This window comes from Genypterus blacodes, unplaced genomic scaffold, assembly GCF_046128005.1.
Source record: "Genypterus blacodes isolate CSIRO-AG114 ecotype Tasmania unplaced genomic scaffold, CSIRO-AGI_Gbla_v1 ptg000067l_1, whole genome shotgun sequence".
NCBI lineage: Eukaryota > Metazoa > Chordata > Actinopteri > Ophidiiformes > Ophidiidae > Genypterus > Genypterus blacodes.
In genome coordinates this window covers 7,491,313-7,507,734 of record NW_027466879.1, presented here as the reverse complement: position 1 = coordinate 7,507,734, position 16,422 = coordinate 7,491,313, and the positions used below count along the sequence as shown (strand labels likewise).

Genomic DNA, 16,422 nt, shown 5'->3' with positions numbered 1-16,422 from the left:
AGGACTTCACTGTGTTCCATTTCGGGTTTTCAGTACAGAGCCTCTTCATTGTCCTCGGCTCCCTGAAACACTCCCAATGCTTGTAATTGTATAAACACAGCATCTGTTTCCCTCTCCACCCCCTGCAGAACCAGGGTGCAGAGTGTATTGGATTCAGACAATAGGCCTCAGTTGAAGGAGTGTGGGAGTCCAGCATATTTATGTCATGATGTTCAATCCCCTGCAAATATGGACGCCGTGGACTTCACCTGAAACCACATGTGGCCTCTCAGTGTTTTTCAACCTGTGTTTCTGCTCAGGAGGCTCCTCCACATCCTTCTGCCTGTCGAGATTTAGATTTCAAAACCAGGGCCACAATGTGTAGATTCGCTGTCAGTTTGTTAACTGTATACTGGTATACGAATAATATTAAGATGAGTACATTTTATTGGGTTATACTCCCTATCATAGTTTGATAACCACACCCTATCTCTTGGTAGGATTTTGTCCGTCACTTCCGTGTGCTGCTCCCAGAGTTCACCAGGGCCACGCGGGAGGGCATCCAGGAGTATCTGGATCAGCAAGACCTGGAACCAGACGGGTACCAAGTTGGCAAGACGATGGTATTTATTGACCTTATTGACCTCATCTTTCTGTATTCCAAAGCAAAAGATCAATAAATAAGAGATAATAGGATCGGACAGTCCAAGGTTTTCTGCGATAACAAATATGCTTAAATATGAATAGATATTTATAATTATATTTATATATTCATATGTATTTATTCATATAAAATCTTTCCATTACTGTAGTTGCACAGCCATAAAAGCTCAAGCATGAGGTATTTATGAAACTGCAATGACTCTGACTGAAAACAGAGTGGTAGAGACAGGAAAATAACTTGTTTGTGGAAAACCCTAATATGACTTCATCCTGTCCCTGACCCAGAAGATGTAATCAAGACAGCGCCCATATTGGTGTGTGTGTGTGTGTGTCTATATGATTAGAGGATCATACCTGACATTCCTTGTGACCAGGGATTTCTGTTGTTTCTGAGTGTGTATGTGCTTTGAATGGATGTGTGTGCAAAGTATACTGTATCTCTTTGTGCGCAGCCAGCCCACGCTTCAGTGTGTGTCTGTGTGTGCGTTACCGCCTCCTTACTCATCACGGTCCCTCCTTAAGGTGTTCCTGCGGGAGGCTGAGCGTCAGCGGCTACAGGCCGTGCTTCACAGGGAAGTTCTGCGGGTCATCGTCATGCTGCAGCAGCGCTTCAGGGCCAAACTGGAGAGAAAGCAGTTTGTCAGGATGAGAGAAGCTTCACTCTGCATCCAGGTACAGATTCTCATTGCATTAGTTTGTATTAATGTTACTGTATTTGTCTACTTAACATTTGTCTTTTCCTGCTTCAGTCTTTTCTACACTTCTTAGTGTGATGCTTGTTTTGTTTTTTTATTCTGGCACTTTCAGCCTTCAACTCTTTCATCGCTGTGTATTTATTTAATATTCCAAATGTGAAATTAAAGATTCCCAGAGTTTAATAATAGTATTTAATAATAGTATGGCTGTTTATTATTAATTTGAGGTCGTATCAACTATTGAGATGGGATTGCTATAATTCATGAACATGCTCTGGTTGCTTATAAAAAGACAGAACATCGTAGTATCATCACAATAATTACTCATCATCATCATTATTTACTCTTTGCAGCAATGGTGGCGTGTGTACCGGCCCAGATCTGAGGACTATGACCCGTGTGTGCCGGAGGGGGCAGCTGTGTGTCTGCAGACGTACTGGAGGGGTTACAGGCAGCGCCAGAGGTTCAGGCAGTGGAGGGAAGCTGCTGTGGTGCTCCAGAGAGCATGGAAGCTGTGGCTCCGGAGGCGGTGCATGGCAGCGCTGGTTATTCAGACAGCCTGGCGCTGTCATCAAGCCAGAGAAGTCTACCTGCATCTGTACGACGCTGTCATACAACTTCAGGCGATAATCAAAGGCTATCTAGCCAGGCAGAGGTAAGATACGGCATCTTACTGTATGTTGTTAATTATAATTCTGGCATATATGTAATGAGTTTTACAAATGCAAACAGTTTTTAAAAAACTCATCATGACGTCTCAATTTACAGATTCATCAAACTGAGAGAACAAAAACTGACAGAGAAAGAGCAGCAGGCCAAGCTGCTTCAGCTACAGAACGGCCAGGTGAGTCTCTCACCAGAAGAGGAGGAGGAGAGAATCATGGGGCTGGACCTCAGCAGATGGGAGGACCGTTCCTACGAAGAAAGGGAAAGGAGCCGGCACGTGCTCAGCAGGCTCGAGGGAGCACATAAAGAGGAAGGAGTAAGAAAAGATGACTCTTTACATGGCAGGTCCACAGAGAGCTCCTCCAAAGCGTCCTCTGAAGCGCCTGCCTCAGTTGCAACGCCCACAGTGGTGGTGAGAGAGAGGAACAGAACTGTAGATGAGCTCAGCCAGAAAGCCACCAGGGCCAAGAGGGAGAGCAGGAGGATGAGAGAACTGGAACAGGCTAAGTTCAGCCTGGAGCTTCTCAAGGTTCGGGCGAACAGCAGCGGGGCTATGTCTCCATCTGAGGAGAGGCGTTGGTCTGCAGAGCTGGTGCCCCCTGTCACCCCACCTTTGCGTTCACCCCAGGGTACACCTGATAGCCAGAGCTCCAAAGGCAGCTTTGAGCTCCTGAGTATGGATGAAGAGCCGCCTAAAGCTCTAGAGGAGGTGACTGACAGTGAGGACCTCTGCTCTCCTCCAGCCCTGGAGCCTGGTATGAAGGTTTCATCAACAAGACTACACACTGATGATCTACAGAAAACTGGGGAGTTGGATGCTTTTTCCTACCCAGGCGGCCACGGTCAACCCAAAGTGGAACTGGCACCCTCATCTCCAACACATCCGCCCAAAATTGAAAACTACCTCCCGACCTTTTATGTCCCTGCTAGTGAGGGCAGCTCCTTCACTGGAGGCCACAGTCTGGCTGAAGAGGCTCGACAGCAGACAGAGGCAACCGTTTCCACAAGCACCACATCAGCCACTGCCATTACCAAGCCTGTCAAAGAAAGGCAGGAGTCAATCCGTCGACCTGTTGTGGTGGTCATCAGTATGCAGAAAGAAACTCCACTCAGCCAGGAGCTGAGCGACATGATGCGGTCCCCTGTAGAGTGGCGAGATTCAGCAGCTCAGACAGGGGAGCTGACACCATCACCACAGCAGCCAGGCCCAGCTACCGTGCCTCGGGTTCCTGTCTCTGTCCCCACCTCTGTGCCTGTGGCTGACCAGGCTGTCATAGAGAAGCTGGTGCGATTGAATGAAGAGAAGGAGGAGAGGCAGCGTAACCAGCAGCAGCAGAATGAGAGGGAGATGATGGAGCAGATAAGACAACAGAAGGAGGTGCTGGAGCGCCAACGCCTTGTCTTTGCTCAGAGTGAGAGAGAGATGTTTGAGAAACACAGAGGAGAAGCCCTGCACAGGATACAGCAGAGCAGGCAGGGGGGAGCAAGTGGAGCACAGGCTGCTGCTGCTGAGGCCGCCACCTCCATGAAGCCCCTTAGACCCAGCTCCCTGCTGATTGACAGAGCGTTGCAATTAGCTCCTCACACAAGAAGCCAGTCAGACTCCACTGCCCCATTACCCACCTCTCTCCCCAAGGGTGACGTCAAGGGCATTGCCCCTCCTCCCCGGCAGGCTCCTCTACCCTCCTCTGCTCCCAGAGAGAGGATGAAGGGCAGCAGGCCTGTGGCTGAGGGCTGGGCACCCAAACTCACCTTAGAATCCAGAGATGGAGGCATAATCAGAGCAAGGGCACCCGGCAAGAAGACGCACACTAATCAAGGCGCCACAGTCGGGATGTCAGACAAGTCTGGCAACATCTTCTTCTCACCAAAGGATAAAGTCACGTTTGAAAAGTGAGTATTGAATTTAAATGCTGTGATCCTCTTCTATGTAGTTATTCTCTAATGGTTTCCCTTGTGTGCTCGTCTTTATTATTTGTCCTTCAGGTTTGACAGTGGTGCTCATGAGACACCTGTAGTCGTCCCCAGAGAGGCACCGCCGTCTTCCAAGCCTTCAAAAGGAACAAAAGCAAGAGAAGTGAGTCATCTCCCTCTGTGTTTTCTTTCAGTTAATATTCATATAACATCTGTTTGCAGGTTACATGAGTGCCTTTGTGTATTGTGAATGAATGGAGGACGTAAAGGAGTAACTGCCCTCAAGCTGATCACAGGTCACTGCAGACTCCTCTTCACTTTTGAACCTGTTGTTACTTCTGGTGAACTCCAGGTTGGCAGATTGGGCCACAAAAAGAAAGCCCGAATGGCGCGGACCCGCTCCGATTTCCTCACCCGTGCCCCCCTCCTCTCCACTGAGGGCGATACCGATGAGGACGGCTACGAAGGCGACAGCTCCCCCGGCCCCCGTCATTACACACTACCCCTCTCCAAGCAGAGCACGGCTGAGTCCGGCTTAGAAGAATCCTGTTTCAGTGACTCTGACATGGTAACGGGCACCAAACAATGCCCCCCCCCCCCACTCTAGGTTTCTTAGCCACGGCATCTTTCTAACACGGCTTTAACCCCTCTGCAGAGACTTCTCCTCTGACGTAAAAAGAGCATCAGAGATCTATTTTCTAAAATGTTTGTCACGGTGCTGTAAGGCTGGAAGACAGATTTTGAATCAATCCTCAATGCAACCATTCAAATAGTTTTTTCTAGGCATGATTCTTGTCATTTAATGCAACATGTAAACAACCAAAAGCCTGATATATCAGGTATCAATATATTAGTTTGTTTTGAAAAATATCAACAGTAAACGCTGACTTACAGCAGCATGGTTGGTGCGGGACACTTCCCAAAATGTGTCTTCCATTACAACATTGTTCACCATCATGAACCCTTTGACCTTTTCTAACATGGTTTAGCTGTTCTTCTCTTTCTCTCACAGCTGTCAGAGAGCTGTTTCTTCTTCTTTGGTCAATTAACACTCTTTTGCTTGCCAGTTAGTTGTATTTCCTCTCCTATAGCCTCAGCACAGCATGTGAACCGCCCCCTGGGAATTCTTGTGAAATCACTGTTGACCTTTTTATATTTAACAAATCTTTTCTTTTCCTTAACAGCTACACCTCTTTTCTTGAGAAATGAAATGTGTATTCACTGCAATCTTTTGTACAACATGACCACAGCAGGTGTTGATACAGTTTCTTTGACTGAAGCTTTGCTGCCATCTAGTGTCTTGAACAGGTCCTCAAGTTATGCAGTAGACTTGATCGAACAATGTAATAATAGACAGGATTGTCCTCATTTCTTCAGTGTTTTGACTCATTCAACCCAATGATCTTCCAGCCTTCAAGATCTGTGGAGCAAAAGAAGATGCTCAAAGCGATGTCGTCAGGGGATTTGGTCAAAGAGGACACTCTGCGCAAGAATTCACAAGATGGAAGGTTGGTTTCTTCAGCCGCAGCACTGCTAGGACAGGCAGAGATTTTGTCAGCCTTCAGCCTTTGTCTGCCTTCAAATCACAATTCACAAAAACCATAAAATGTCTGGAACTTGGTACAGGGTTCGTGGTAGGATGCGTTTCTGGGGCAAGACCAAGTATGGAGAGAAGAAGACCAGAGAGAAGCTGATTTGTGGGGCTGATTCCCTGGATGGAGACAATGGCGAAACTGGCCCCCTGCTGGGAGAAGGTGTGCTATCCAAAAATAACTGCTCAGTCTTTGTATTCACCAGAAGTACATTCAAATCTCTCAGGGGTTTTTTATATCTTGGTTTTCCTGTTCTATGTCATGCAGCAGGTCAGGAAAACATGTCGCCCACCCGCAGCCCCGATCTGACATTGGATCGAGGCTCCAGAGAATCAAAGGAAAACAAGGAGCCCTCGCCTAAGGTGAAGCGGAGACGCAGCGTTAAGATCAGCAGTGCGGCTCTGGAAGCTGCACAGTGGCAGAATGACTCACTGCAGATCCTCACCTGCACCAATGACTACAGGAGCATGAACGACTTTCTTATGAAGAAGGTGTGCACATGTACACACACTCTGCCCATGATTATGACAAGATTACATTTGTTTTAACATATTGGCTAAACTGTTTTTGCTGTCTTGTAAATTTAGATCAATGACTTGGAGACAGAGGACAATAAGAAGGACACCATGGTGGACGTCGTCTTCAAAAAGGCTCTGAAGGAATTCCGGTTAAACATCTTCAACTCCTACTCCACAGCATTGGCAGTGAGTGACAGGCAGCATGTTATTTGTATTGATAGCAAACATCTACAAGAGTATTACAGATAGATAGATAGATAGATAGATAGATAGATAGATAGATAGATAGATAATGTGTTGGAGTAAAAATCTAAAAGTTGGATAAAGTAGCCCTCTCAGCCCTTTTCCATCCTGTGACCCCACATTGTCCTTCCCAGATGGACGATGGTAAGAGTATCCGCTACAAGGACCTCCACGCCCTGTTTGAGCACATCCTGGAGAAAACCATGCGACAGGAGCAGAGGGACTGGAGCGAGTCGCCGGTCAAAGTGTGGGTCAACACCTTCAAGGTCTTCCTGGATGAGTTCATGACGGAGTACAAGCCTCTGGACAGCACACTCAGCAGGGTAATGGCAGGGCAGTGACGACTGATCCACAGAGTGAAAGCAAAGAAACTCTGTGGTCGTCTTTTCCTGTGTTATTGTTTTGGATCTTAGCCCTTCGTCTTTTCCAGAATACACATAAATATAAAATAACAGGCCTGTGAAATTTGAATTATTATTAGATTTTTTTTTAATTTGAATTTAATTGATGTGTGATTGTGCTAAACATCCAAGTAGGTATAGCTAAATCAAGACGTTGAACCTAAAACAACCTGCATCACAGTGCATTTGGCTCACACACATGCAGGTTTGTCACCTCCATCAATCCGTGTGTTGTGGTTTTGTGCTGCTGCTGCACTTTGTAAAACACAAACATGTGACCCAAACAACTTAAACCCCCTAAATCCTGTCTAAAGCATATTTACAGTCAGGTGCTTCATGGACACACGCCAAACACACTTCAGCTACAAACTGTGCTGGCAAAAGACTTGGAATGGTGTGACTGATCTACCCACAAGCCGCTGCGAGGATTATAGAAATGCACTGCAGGCACAACAACAACTATAATTGCTGCATTTTGCTTTCTAACATTATCATGTGTTTTAAATCACAGCTAGATTCAATTTGGTAACCACAGGTTGGCAATTTGCAGTTTCTCTCTGAGTTATATGATGTCGTGCAGCACTGTTGATGTTGCATTTTGTCTCGTTTCTGACAGCAGGTACCCAAAACTGAACGCAAGAAACGAAGGAAAAAGGACACCGATGTTGTGAGTCTCTCTTTCTGGTTTAAAGTACATGAACAGGAGATAGAGAACACGTCTTTAATACATCAGATTCATTTTTCGAATGAAACTAAATCAAAAAAAGAGAGAGATACTACAGGTGGATGAACGTTTACACTAAACCAATCTGCATTCCTTTGCTCACTGCAGGTGGAGGAGCATAACGGCCACATCTTCAAGTCCACACAGTACAGCATCCCCACATACTGTGAATACTGCTCATCTCTCATTTGGATGATGGACCGTGCCTGTGTGTGCAAATGTGAGTGTGCATTACGGCTGACAAAGGCCTTGAAAAGCCCTGGATGCTGGAAGGGTTTTGTCACTAACACATAACACTGAAGGTTTGCCAATGAATCAATATGTGAAGTATTTATCTGTAAGATTTAGTTTTCTTGACAGGAAGTGGTATAAAAAATGACAAAGTGCTCAGTGTCACTGTTAAATTGAGATCCAGTTTAATTGGGCACATCTGGTGTCCACACTTTCATTTACTATCTACCAGGTCACTTCACAAAATCACAAATTATCAATGAGATTTATTTATTTTACAAATAATGGTTAATAAATAGATAATGAACAGTACGATATGCAGATTAGTTCACGCTATATACAGTGTTCTTAGTCTATAGAGTGAAATTGGGACAGAGTCTGGCTGAGCTGTGTGGACTCCTCTCTCCTCACCCTCCTCTCTCTTTTTCCTTAGCCCTCCTCTCGCTCCTCTCTCTCTCTCCCTCTTCAGCCCTCCTCTCCCTCCTTAGCCCTAATCAGATTGTTTTCAACTGGACTCATGGGGTCTGCGGCTTTTTTCTCCACAGCTCCCTCCACACAGTTGTCCTTTTCTCATTCAGGATGTTGTCTTCAGGCGGGCCAGCAGTGTCTAGAGTGATAATATTCGTCTTTGTCCAAACCTTAAGCTGAATAATGAGGAGGCACTGTCTTTCCGTGGATAGTGGGAATGACCTGTTTGGTTTCTCTGGCTGTGTTTCTCCAGTGTGCCGGTACGCCTGCCACAGAAAATGCTGCCAGAAGACGACCAATAAATGCAGTAAGAAGGTAAGTCAGCCATGTTGTGCATCCCATGACATTAATTTTGTAAGTGTAGGTCCACCAAATTGGAAACCTAATACACTGACAGAAAAGCTCTTCCAAACAACAAGCTGAGTTTGTTTTGCTGCAGTTTGTGTTTGCAATCTACTCCATGTATGTGTGTGTTTGTTTCCGCGAACAGTTCGATCCAGAGCTTTCCTCCAGGCAGTTTGGAGTGGAAGTTTCCCGTCTGACCAATGATGAGAGGACGGTGCCCCTAGTTGTGGAGAAATTGATCAACTACATCGAGATGCACGGCCTCTACACTGAGGGGATCTACAGAAAATCTGGTTCCACCAATAAGATTAAAGAACTCAAGCAAGGACTTGACACAGGTAAGAGTTAGCAGGCTGTTTGTTGGTTTAAGTAATATATAAGTGATATTAATTTAAAAAGTTTTTTTGGCCTCACAGACGTGGACAGCGTGAATCTGGATGACTACAACATCCATGTCATTGCGAGTGTTTTCAAGCAATGGCTGAGAGATCTGCCTAATCCTCTGATGACCTTTGAGCTGTATGAGGAGTTTATACGCCTTATGGGTAAGCTTCTCACTTGCACTCAGTCCACAGTATTATCATGCACCGCTGCACTGTAAACGGTAAACGGTCTGTTTTTTCTTGTGGGGATGTTTTTCCAGCTTTGAAGGATAAAAAGGAAATGATCCGAGCGGTGTACTCAGTTATCGACCAGTTAAGCAGAACTCACCTTAACACCCTGGAACGTCTCATATTTCATCTCGTGGGGTAATCACAAATCAGCTCTCAATAAATGCTTTGTACAGGATTAACGCATGACCACTTTAAGTTCCTTTCCCACAGGTTTTTCTAATTCAGCATTCATGCTTTCAGGGTTGCCTTGCAAGAGGACACCAACCGTATGTCGGCTAACGCCTTGGCCATAGTGTTTGCACCCTGTATCCTGCGCTGTCCTGACACCATCGACCCGCTGCAGAGTGTGCAGGACATTGGCAAGACCACAGCGTAAGAAACCTTATCATCTGGTTTAACTTTGACTTGAGGAACATGTGGGAAGCTAACTGAAGAAATGAGGCTGTGTGGGAATGTTTGAGTTGGATTGTGACTTTGCCTCTGGCTGCTTCCTCACAGGTGTGTAGAGGTTATTATTGGCGAACAGATGAATAAGTACAGAGTCAGGCTAAAGGACATCAGTACACTGGAGTTTGCCGAGAATAAGGCCAAATGCAGACTGACCCTCATCCGAAGGTCAATGGTGAGTCATTCAACCGTTATCATGCTAACGTTTTCTTTTCGTAACTAAATTTCACTAGCCCTCCTAAAAACTCCTCTTCTACTTCACCACCCCTTGATTTCCTCCTTCCTAAGCTGTTTATCTGCTCCCTAACCTGTCCTTTCCTTTACCCAGAAACCTGTACTAATAGCTGTTAGGTTTGTCAGCATTATGGTATGTATATACGCACATGTAGTCTCTAATAATGTTACATGCGGCTTCTCCATCCCCAGATTGAGTCACAATTCCACTGTCTTTGCTTCATCCTTCATCCCATTTCCTCCTCTTTGTCTGGCTGCATTCTGTAATTGTCAAGTTGTGCATTGTGTTGCTAGCATCCGCATACGACTCATTTATCTGCTCATGATAAATGTAGATGCTGTGTGGAGTAAAATTGACACATATTGCACACTGCCAGCATATTACTGTATGTGCTGGTGAGCTCTGTTTTCAGCTCAAACACAAGAGGGTTTTGTGTTTTGTTAGAGTTATCAATCTTATTTAACTTTTCTCTTGATAAATCGAAACGAAAGCTAGGTAAGCAAATAGTTTTGATTTGTGAGGTTTAACCTAATATGTTACTACTAGCTTCACTCGACACAGTAATGGAATAGAATTAGATGGATTTGATATTACAATACTACGTCTAATATGAAAATAGAACCTGACTGGACTATTTTCTTTGCTTCTCACTTGTGCACTACACAGCCGCTAAAAAGTGCAGCTAAAAAGGTAAAGTTATATGTGTCATTGTGCTAAATGTGTGAGTGTAGTTTGTTAAATGTGCTGAAATGTGAATAAAGATGTTGTGTTCCTGTAATGCTTGTCAACTGCTTTCATTTATGGGAACAAATGTTTTCCTTAAGTGAGATGGTTACAGCTTCCTTCACGTGTTTCCCAGGGCAAAGGCCACGTACGCAGACTAGGCTACCAAACACCATCGCCGCCAGTTAGTCCACGGCTGCCATCTTTGACGGACACTGTAATAGAGGAGAGTGGGGGAGAGGAGCCACCCAGTCCCTTTGCAGAAATATCAGACAATCAACAGGCAGCCATGCAGCAGGAAGAGAGAGTGTTGACTGAGCAAATTGAAAACCTGCAGAAAGAGAAGTAAGTGTATTGATACACTTAAAATTATCTGCAAATGTCACATGTGCTGTAAAGTCGAGTCAAGGCTGTAAAGCTGAATGATAATGTCTTGACCTGGATGGTGTTTGTCTCTTCAGAGAGGAGCTGACATTTGAGATGTTGAGCCTGGAGCCACGAGCATCAGATGATGAGACCCTGGAGTCCGAGGCCTCCATTGGCACAGCCGACAGCTCTGAGAACCTCAATGTGGACTCTGAGGGAACCACTTCTGACTTCTCTGGTAGCTCAAAATACACCAGAATAACTCATTAATCCTGTTTGCCATACGGTCCCTTTGTATTAAAACATTGCTTAGAGAAACATGTAATCAGTATGCAAAGAAAGAAAAAGAAAATGTTACTGTATTTTTTCTTTCATTAGCTGCACTTCTAATTCTCCATATCCTTACATTTCCTTGCAGAGAGGAGTCCAGCGCTGGCTTCACCCTGGCCCCCAAAATCAAAAAGTCCAAGACGCCACGCCGTCCGACGTCAGCCGGACTCCCTGGACTCTGTGGACTCCTGTTGCAGCGCTTCCTCCTATTCCTCCTCATCACACTTCCATCCATTATCCTCTGCCACCGGCAGGCGCTTTCGCCTCCAGTCAAAGTCTCCCCCGGTAGGCACGTGTTCAACACAGTCTCAGGCCCTGAATGTGTCCCCTCGCTCTGATAGCATAGACGGCAGCCCTACAGCAGAGCAGGAAGGCACCTATGACGAAAGGCCCCAGTTTACCAGCCGAGGGACCTTCAATCCAGAGAAGGGCAAACAGAAACTCAAGGGGGCCAAGCATTCAACCCTGAGGCACTCCAGAGATGGCGGTGGCCACAGCAGGGATCCAACAGATATATCGCAGCTGGTGGTATACGGAAGTAATGAGTTCATGGTATGAAGGACAGTGGGACACCAAAGCACTCCCTATCCAACTCTCTGGCAGTTATACAGTAAATGTTCTCAACTGGGAGATAATGTGTTTGTCTCCCCTCCTCTAAACCCTCCTGCTTAGCCTTTTGTCGTTGCAATATGCAAAAAAATTGTCCTCAAGTGCCGTGTATAGCTCTCACAGTGCCTTGGCAATGTCAAGAGGAGACTTGTTGAACAGCAGAACAGAGAAAAGGGAATGTCAGAAAATGCGGAAGACCACTCGGCATCGGGGAATGATCCGTGTACGATGATAAAAAAGACAGAAACCAGTCAATGGTGTCGCTGATGTTGCAGTCTGTGTGAACTTGGACACACAAGCTCACATTCATTAGCTGCTTTATGAGTTTACAGTTAATAACAGTGTAAGCAGTGGTTGCGTTGTTATTACAAATTTATTTTCCCTTCAGCTTATTTAATGAATTTTAATGTCACAAATCTATAATTCTTTATAATAAACAGGTATAAATACTGTACAAAGCCGGAACACCAGTCTATGCTGGGTAGTTGAAGTCAGATATTTATCAGATGTACGGATTTGGGCGGTGGCTCATCTATGTGTGCGTGTGTGTGGGCCCTGCGCTCATGCATGACTGTATGTGTGTGAGTGAGAAAACCACTTGATGTGTTTTAAGCTTGTGCTGCTTTTTTTTTCCCCCTTAAGAGGGAAATACCGCCATCAAAGGGACCAAGTTAGCTGGTGTGTTGTCCAGCCCAGGGGATCCCAGAATGTTGGGATGTTTGAAAGAATGTTGTATTTGTGTAAAAAAAATAACTGCATTCACTGCTTAACAGCCATACAATTGTAATGTACAGTAAAGTTCAATATGTACAGTATAGTGGACAAAATGCCATTCTATTCTTGAGACCTATTGTTAGCCCCAACCCCCATCTTTCAGTGTTTGCTCAATAGCAACCATGCAAGAACATAAACTCATCCTGTGTTTTGTCTTTATTAATGAGCACCATTACATATGTCCATGTTGTTGTTGTTAAAAAGTCCTTAGCCAGTAGAGAAGAACATGGGAGGGGCGGAACAAAAATGCAACTTGCACAAGCATGTCATGAGCATTGGGTCAATTCTGTTTGGCATGTTGGCAGTTAGGGGGCAGTATTGTGCCCTTCAAGGTACCCATGAATCAGTCAATTCTCAGTGTAAACAGTATAACGCTCAGAATAATGAAACATGATGGTTTATGATGGAGGTAGATGATTGGTAAAGTTTGTGAGGCATTTGGATAAACACAGTGTGTTTTAAATGGATAAATGGATAAATGGATGTAGTATTACAAACCTAACAGTCCTGTTAAGACAGCAGCGCCACCCGGTGGGACAGTACTGTCTCAAACCAGCCTCAAGCCAGACAATCAGATAAATAAAACCTACAGAGTATACCCACTCACATAACATTCTCTCAGCCATAACAATGCCAAAATATGGAATAAATGCGTACACTCAGCATCGTATTGTATGATCCGTGCTATGGCTGTGACCCTGCACTAAACTCTTAAAACCTTGGCGTGAATATTACTTTCTCCTGCCTACAATGATTTGATTGATGTCAATTCATCCAATACAATACCTTTCTGAAGCCAGTCAATACAACAAATTGAAAAGGAACTTGTTGGTTTTGTGCATTGATTCGGTAAAAATATGAAAAAAAATATATGAACACGTGTGAGTTTTTACCAGTATTTTTAAGTATCATGAAAGTTTTTGTGAATCAACACATGGAATCTCATGGTGAAGGTGTCGACAACACTGCTTTGCTGTGTTTCTATGATGTTTATAAAATGTTGCATTGAAAATATACAGGTGAGCTCCAACACCCTTTAAGGCAGCTTATACAGTATCATAAAAGCACATATAGTAGCTCTCATCAATACCTTTGATAAGCAGAGTTTTCATGTATGAATATCGATACTAGACATCTTGAGAACCAGCAGCCTTCTTCCTGGATATGATGCGAGATACACAAGCTCCTGCCTCTTTGTCCTGTTGGATGAAGGTATAGTATGCACCCACACGGTGTGATGGTTATCAGTATGGGATTTAATCTAAATTAAGCATAAATTCATGTAAATACCATAGACAATGAGAGTGTATTGTTTTTCCATCTAATCCTCTTCTATTCACTGTGATTTACTGGTAAGTGGAAGTTTTAAACCTTAAAATGTACAATAATTCAAATTGTGTGGCATCCATACCATATCTTTCATGTTTGCATCACATTTTTTATGGTAAAATTCTTGCACCCGCAGCTGCCAGTATTTAGATTTGATATTTTGAATGAATTCCTGAATATTATTTTTTTAGAGTGTGGGTTTAGCTCAGGCTCCATGCTAAACTATCCACTTGTTGGATTTCTGTCTGTTTCACAATATGAATGTCTGTCCTGTTGACCTACAGTATAGGGGCTCTTATTTGTTTACATGCACTGTATTGGCTTTAAGCAAGAGTAGGGTTGTCCTGCCTGAGTGACCCGAGGATTTGGTAGTGATTCAGCTGAACAGCCAACAGTCCTAATTCTTCCACAACCCCCCATTGTGCCAACTGAAGCCTCCTCCTCCCGCACACCAAGGGGTTAGTGGAAAGGTCGCTCACTATTCAGGCTGGCCTTTTGACCACTCGTGCGGTCAGTGGGGATGGGCATGTGTCCTAGCAGGAAGACACAGGCCTCGGCCAATGGCATGAGGCCTCTGGGGGAAAGTGGTCTCCTCTTACCCACAGCCTTACTAACATTTCACAACCTGATAATGACTTTTACTCCATCCAATCAGCCTTCAGAGCTTCACCCAGTTCACATTCAGTCGGATCATCACTCCACCCACAAACTCTGCCATATTGGCAGGCGCTGAAACTGAATTCCTGATTAATTAAACACCCCTGAGAGTTCCTTGCTGAGCAGTGAAAGAGGCCAGTCGCTCACTTTCTCACATTACGTAACAGAAGAACTCATGACCCCTAAACAAGGCTTCTTTAAATTATTTGCTGCTGAAATACAATTATTGAGCCATTGGGCATTCAATATTGTGTTTGTAAGTGGCTACTGTGGCAGATGATTTCACTATAACATGTATCAGAGGAGATTTAGATTAATATATTGGGGAAATTCTTACATGAAATTCATATGGGGTGCTTTTGTTAATGAATCTGACACAGTAAGCATTTGCTTTAGAGTCAAACATGAAGACTAACCTCAAATAATAAGAAAACTGTCTACTTATGACAAATACACCTGACTTAGTAATAACAAATGATGTAATATAACAAAGTATAAGGGATTTGTCTGTAAAATGGAGTCAAGCCGTTGCACGCATGACACTGCATAGGTTCTCTTCTCACCTCAGTAAAAGTTTCAGTCAACATATTGCACCACATTCTATCAAACCGATATTCTATTACAGCTTTTTCATTAACAATTGTATCTACTGCAGATACTGGACAAGCCCATGTGAAGCTTAATGTACAGTTGGAAACTTAAATTGTGGGTTTATTTATATTTCCTAGATTTTTTTAAAATCTTACCCCAAATGTACCGTGTGACATTAAATACATGTGTTTTTGTAATGTATCTATAAGCATTATTGCATTATTCTCTTTTTCTGCAGCTCTGATTTGATCTATGTTGAGTTTTTTTCTGTGTGACTGGACATCACAGCTGGTGCTCGGTACTGCTGCTGAATAAAGGTCCTGAGCAGAAGGAAGAGGGGGTTTCATCTCTGCACAACAAGAGATGGACATTGGATCAATATCTACAATGACTCAGCAGCTGTCCCCCTCCCATTTTATTGGACAAACTCATTTCATTAACATTTCCCCCCTATGTATGGGCCATTTAGGAAGCCCTGTGATCAGACCGCATATGTTCAATCTGACTCCCATGGATCTCCTCATCAATAACACAGCTCCTGTATTGATGGGAAAAAATAAAACGCATCTAATTTGGTATCAGCTGATGAAAACAGCAGCGATCTCAGCCCAAGTGCATGTTGTCATACAATTATACATGACTGGACGGAGCACAAGGGGATCCTATTCAAGCATAAGTATTATTACCTGACTTACACATATATAAAATCATGTATTATATTAAAACAATACTCCTTTGCAGAGCATTGACTAGAAGGGGAAACCCTGACAGGACATTCTCAGCTGAACTATACTTTCAAAACTCTTCTTTAGTGATGGAATAGAATGTCCTCACTCAGGTTAAGCCAGGTAAAGATGCTACATTATTAACGACACCTGTATTAGGTTACTTTCCATACAAACACACCAATAAACACATTTAAAATCATAACGAGAGAAGTTTAGAAAGTTGACAGTCTGGGGAAGAAGCTTTACCCTCACTGACTCTTAAATATGTGACACGAGTCTGTCTGTCAGTCAGTCAGTCTGTCAGTCGTGGGACTCTGTTTTCCACTTGTGCTGCTTATTGAATAGCTCAGAGTAGATGTCCACTATGTGTCCCACCGCTAGATGGCGCTAGGCCCTGAGTGCTCCGCGTTGAGTCCATCCCCGCAGAGGGACGTCGTGCTCTTGCCGCTGAAAGCTTCACGGAGCCTCAGTGAGCTTCAGTGTCCGAGCAGCAGCAGCAGCAGCAGCAGCAGCCGCCGCCGCGGGTTCGCTGGAGGAATAAAGCACTATGACGGATCGAATGCACGGATATTACACATAA

At 44.2% G+C, this 16,422-nt stretch overlaps 1 protein-coding gene across 11 annotated transcripts in view; it reads left to right on the top strand.

Annotated features, from left to right (window-relative positions):
* The window catches only part of myo9aa (myosin IXAa), a 76,114-nt gene extending 63,436 nt beyond the window's left edge, over nucleotides 1-12,678 (top strand). For 5 of the 11 annotated variants that reach the window (XM_076155403.1, XM_076155402.1, XM_076155404.1 and 2 more), the window contains 22 exons: nucleotides 480-602; nucleotides 1,165-1,314; nucleotides 1,691-1,992; nucleotides 2,106-3,896; nucleotides 3,990-4,080; nucleotides 4,270-4,485; nucleotides 5,328-5,425; nucleotides 5,544-5,671; nucleotides 5,777-6,000; nucleotides 6,097-6,213; nucleotides 6,405-6,593; nucleotides 7,288-7,338; nucleotides 7,504-7,615; nucleotides 8,348-8,409; nucleotides 8,585-8,777; nucleotides 8,856-8,984; nucleotides 9,083-9,188; nucleotides 9,294-9,425; nucleotides 9,552-9,675; nucleotides 10,595-10,803; nucleotides 10,920-11,062; nucleotides 11,243-12,678. In XM_076155403.1, the coding sequence (XP_076011518.1) occupies nucleotides 480-602; nucleotides 1,165-1,314; nucleotides 1,691-1,992; nucleotides 2,106-3,896; nucleotides 3,990-4,080; nucleotides 4,270-4,485; nucleotides 5,328-5,425; nucleotides 5,544-5,671; nucleotides 5,777-6,000; nucleotides 6,097-6,213; nucleotides 6,405-6,593; nucleotides 7,288-7,338; nucleotides 7,504-7,615; nucleotides 8,348-8,409; nucleotides 8,585-8,777; nucleotides 8,856-8,984; nucleotides 9,083-9,188; nucleotides 9,294-9,425; nucleotides 9,552-9,675; nucleotides 10,595-10,803; nucleotides 10,920-11,062; nucleotides 11,243-11,712 (5,160 nt within the window). In that variant the 3' untranslated portion in view covers nucleotides 11,713-12,678. The remainder of the gene's footprint in view (nucleotides 1-479; nucleotides 603-1,164; nucleotides 1,315-1,690; nucleotides 1,993-2,105; nucleotides 3,897-3,989; nucleotides 4,081-4,269; nucleotides 4,486-5,327; nucleotides 5,426-5,543; nucleotides 5,672-5,776; nucleotides 6,001-6,096; nucleotides 6,214-6,404; nucleotides 6,594-7,287; nucleotides 7,339-7,503; nucleotides 7,616-8,347; nucleotides 8,410-8,584; nucleotides 8,778-8,855; nucleotides 8,985-9,082; nucleotides 9,189-9,293; nucleotides 9,426-9,551; nucleotides 9,676-10,594; nucleotides 10,804-10,919; nucleotides 11,063-11,242) is intronic. The other 6 variants (XM_076155408.1, XM_076155399.1, XM_076155407.1 and 3 more) reach the window with 3 other exon arrangements.
* The last annotated feature ends 3,744 nt before the right edge of the window (nucleotides 12,679-16,422 follow it).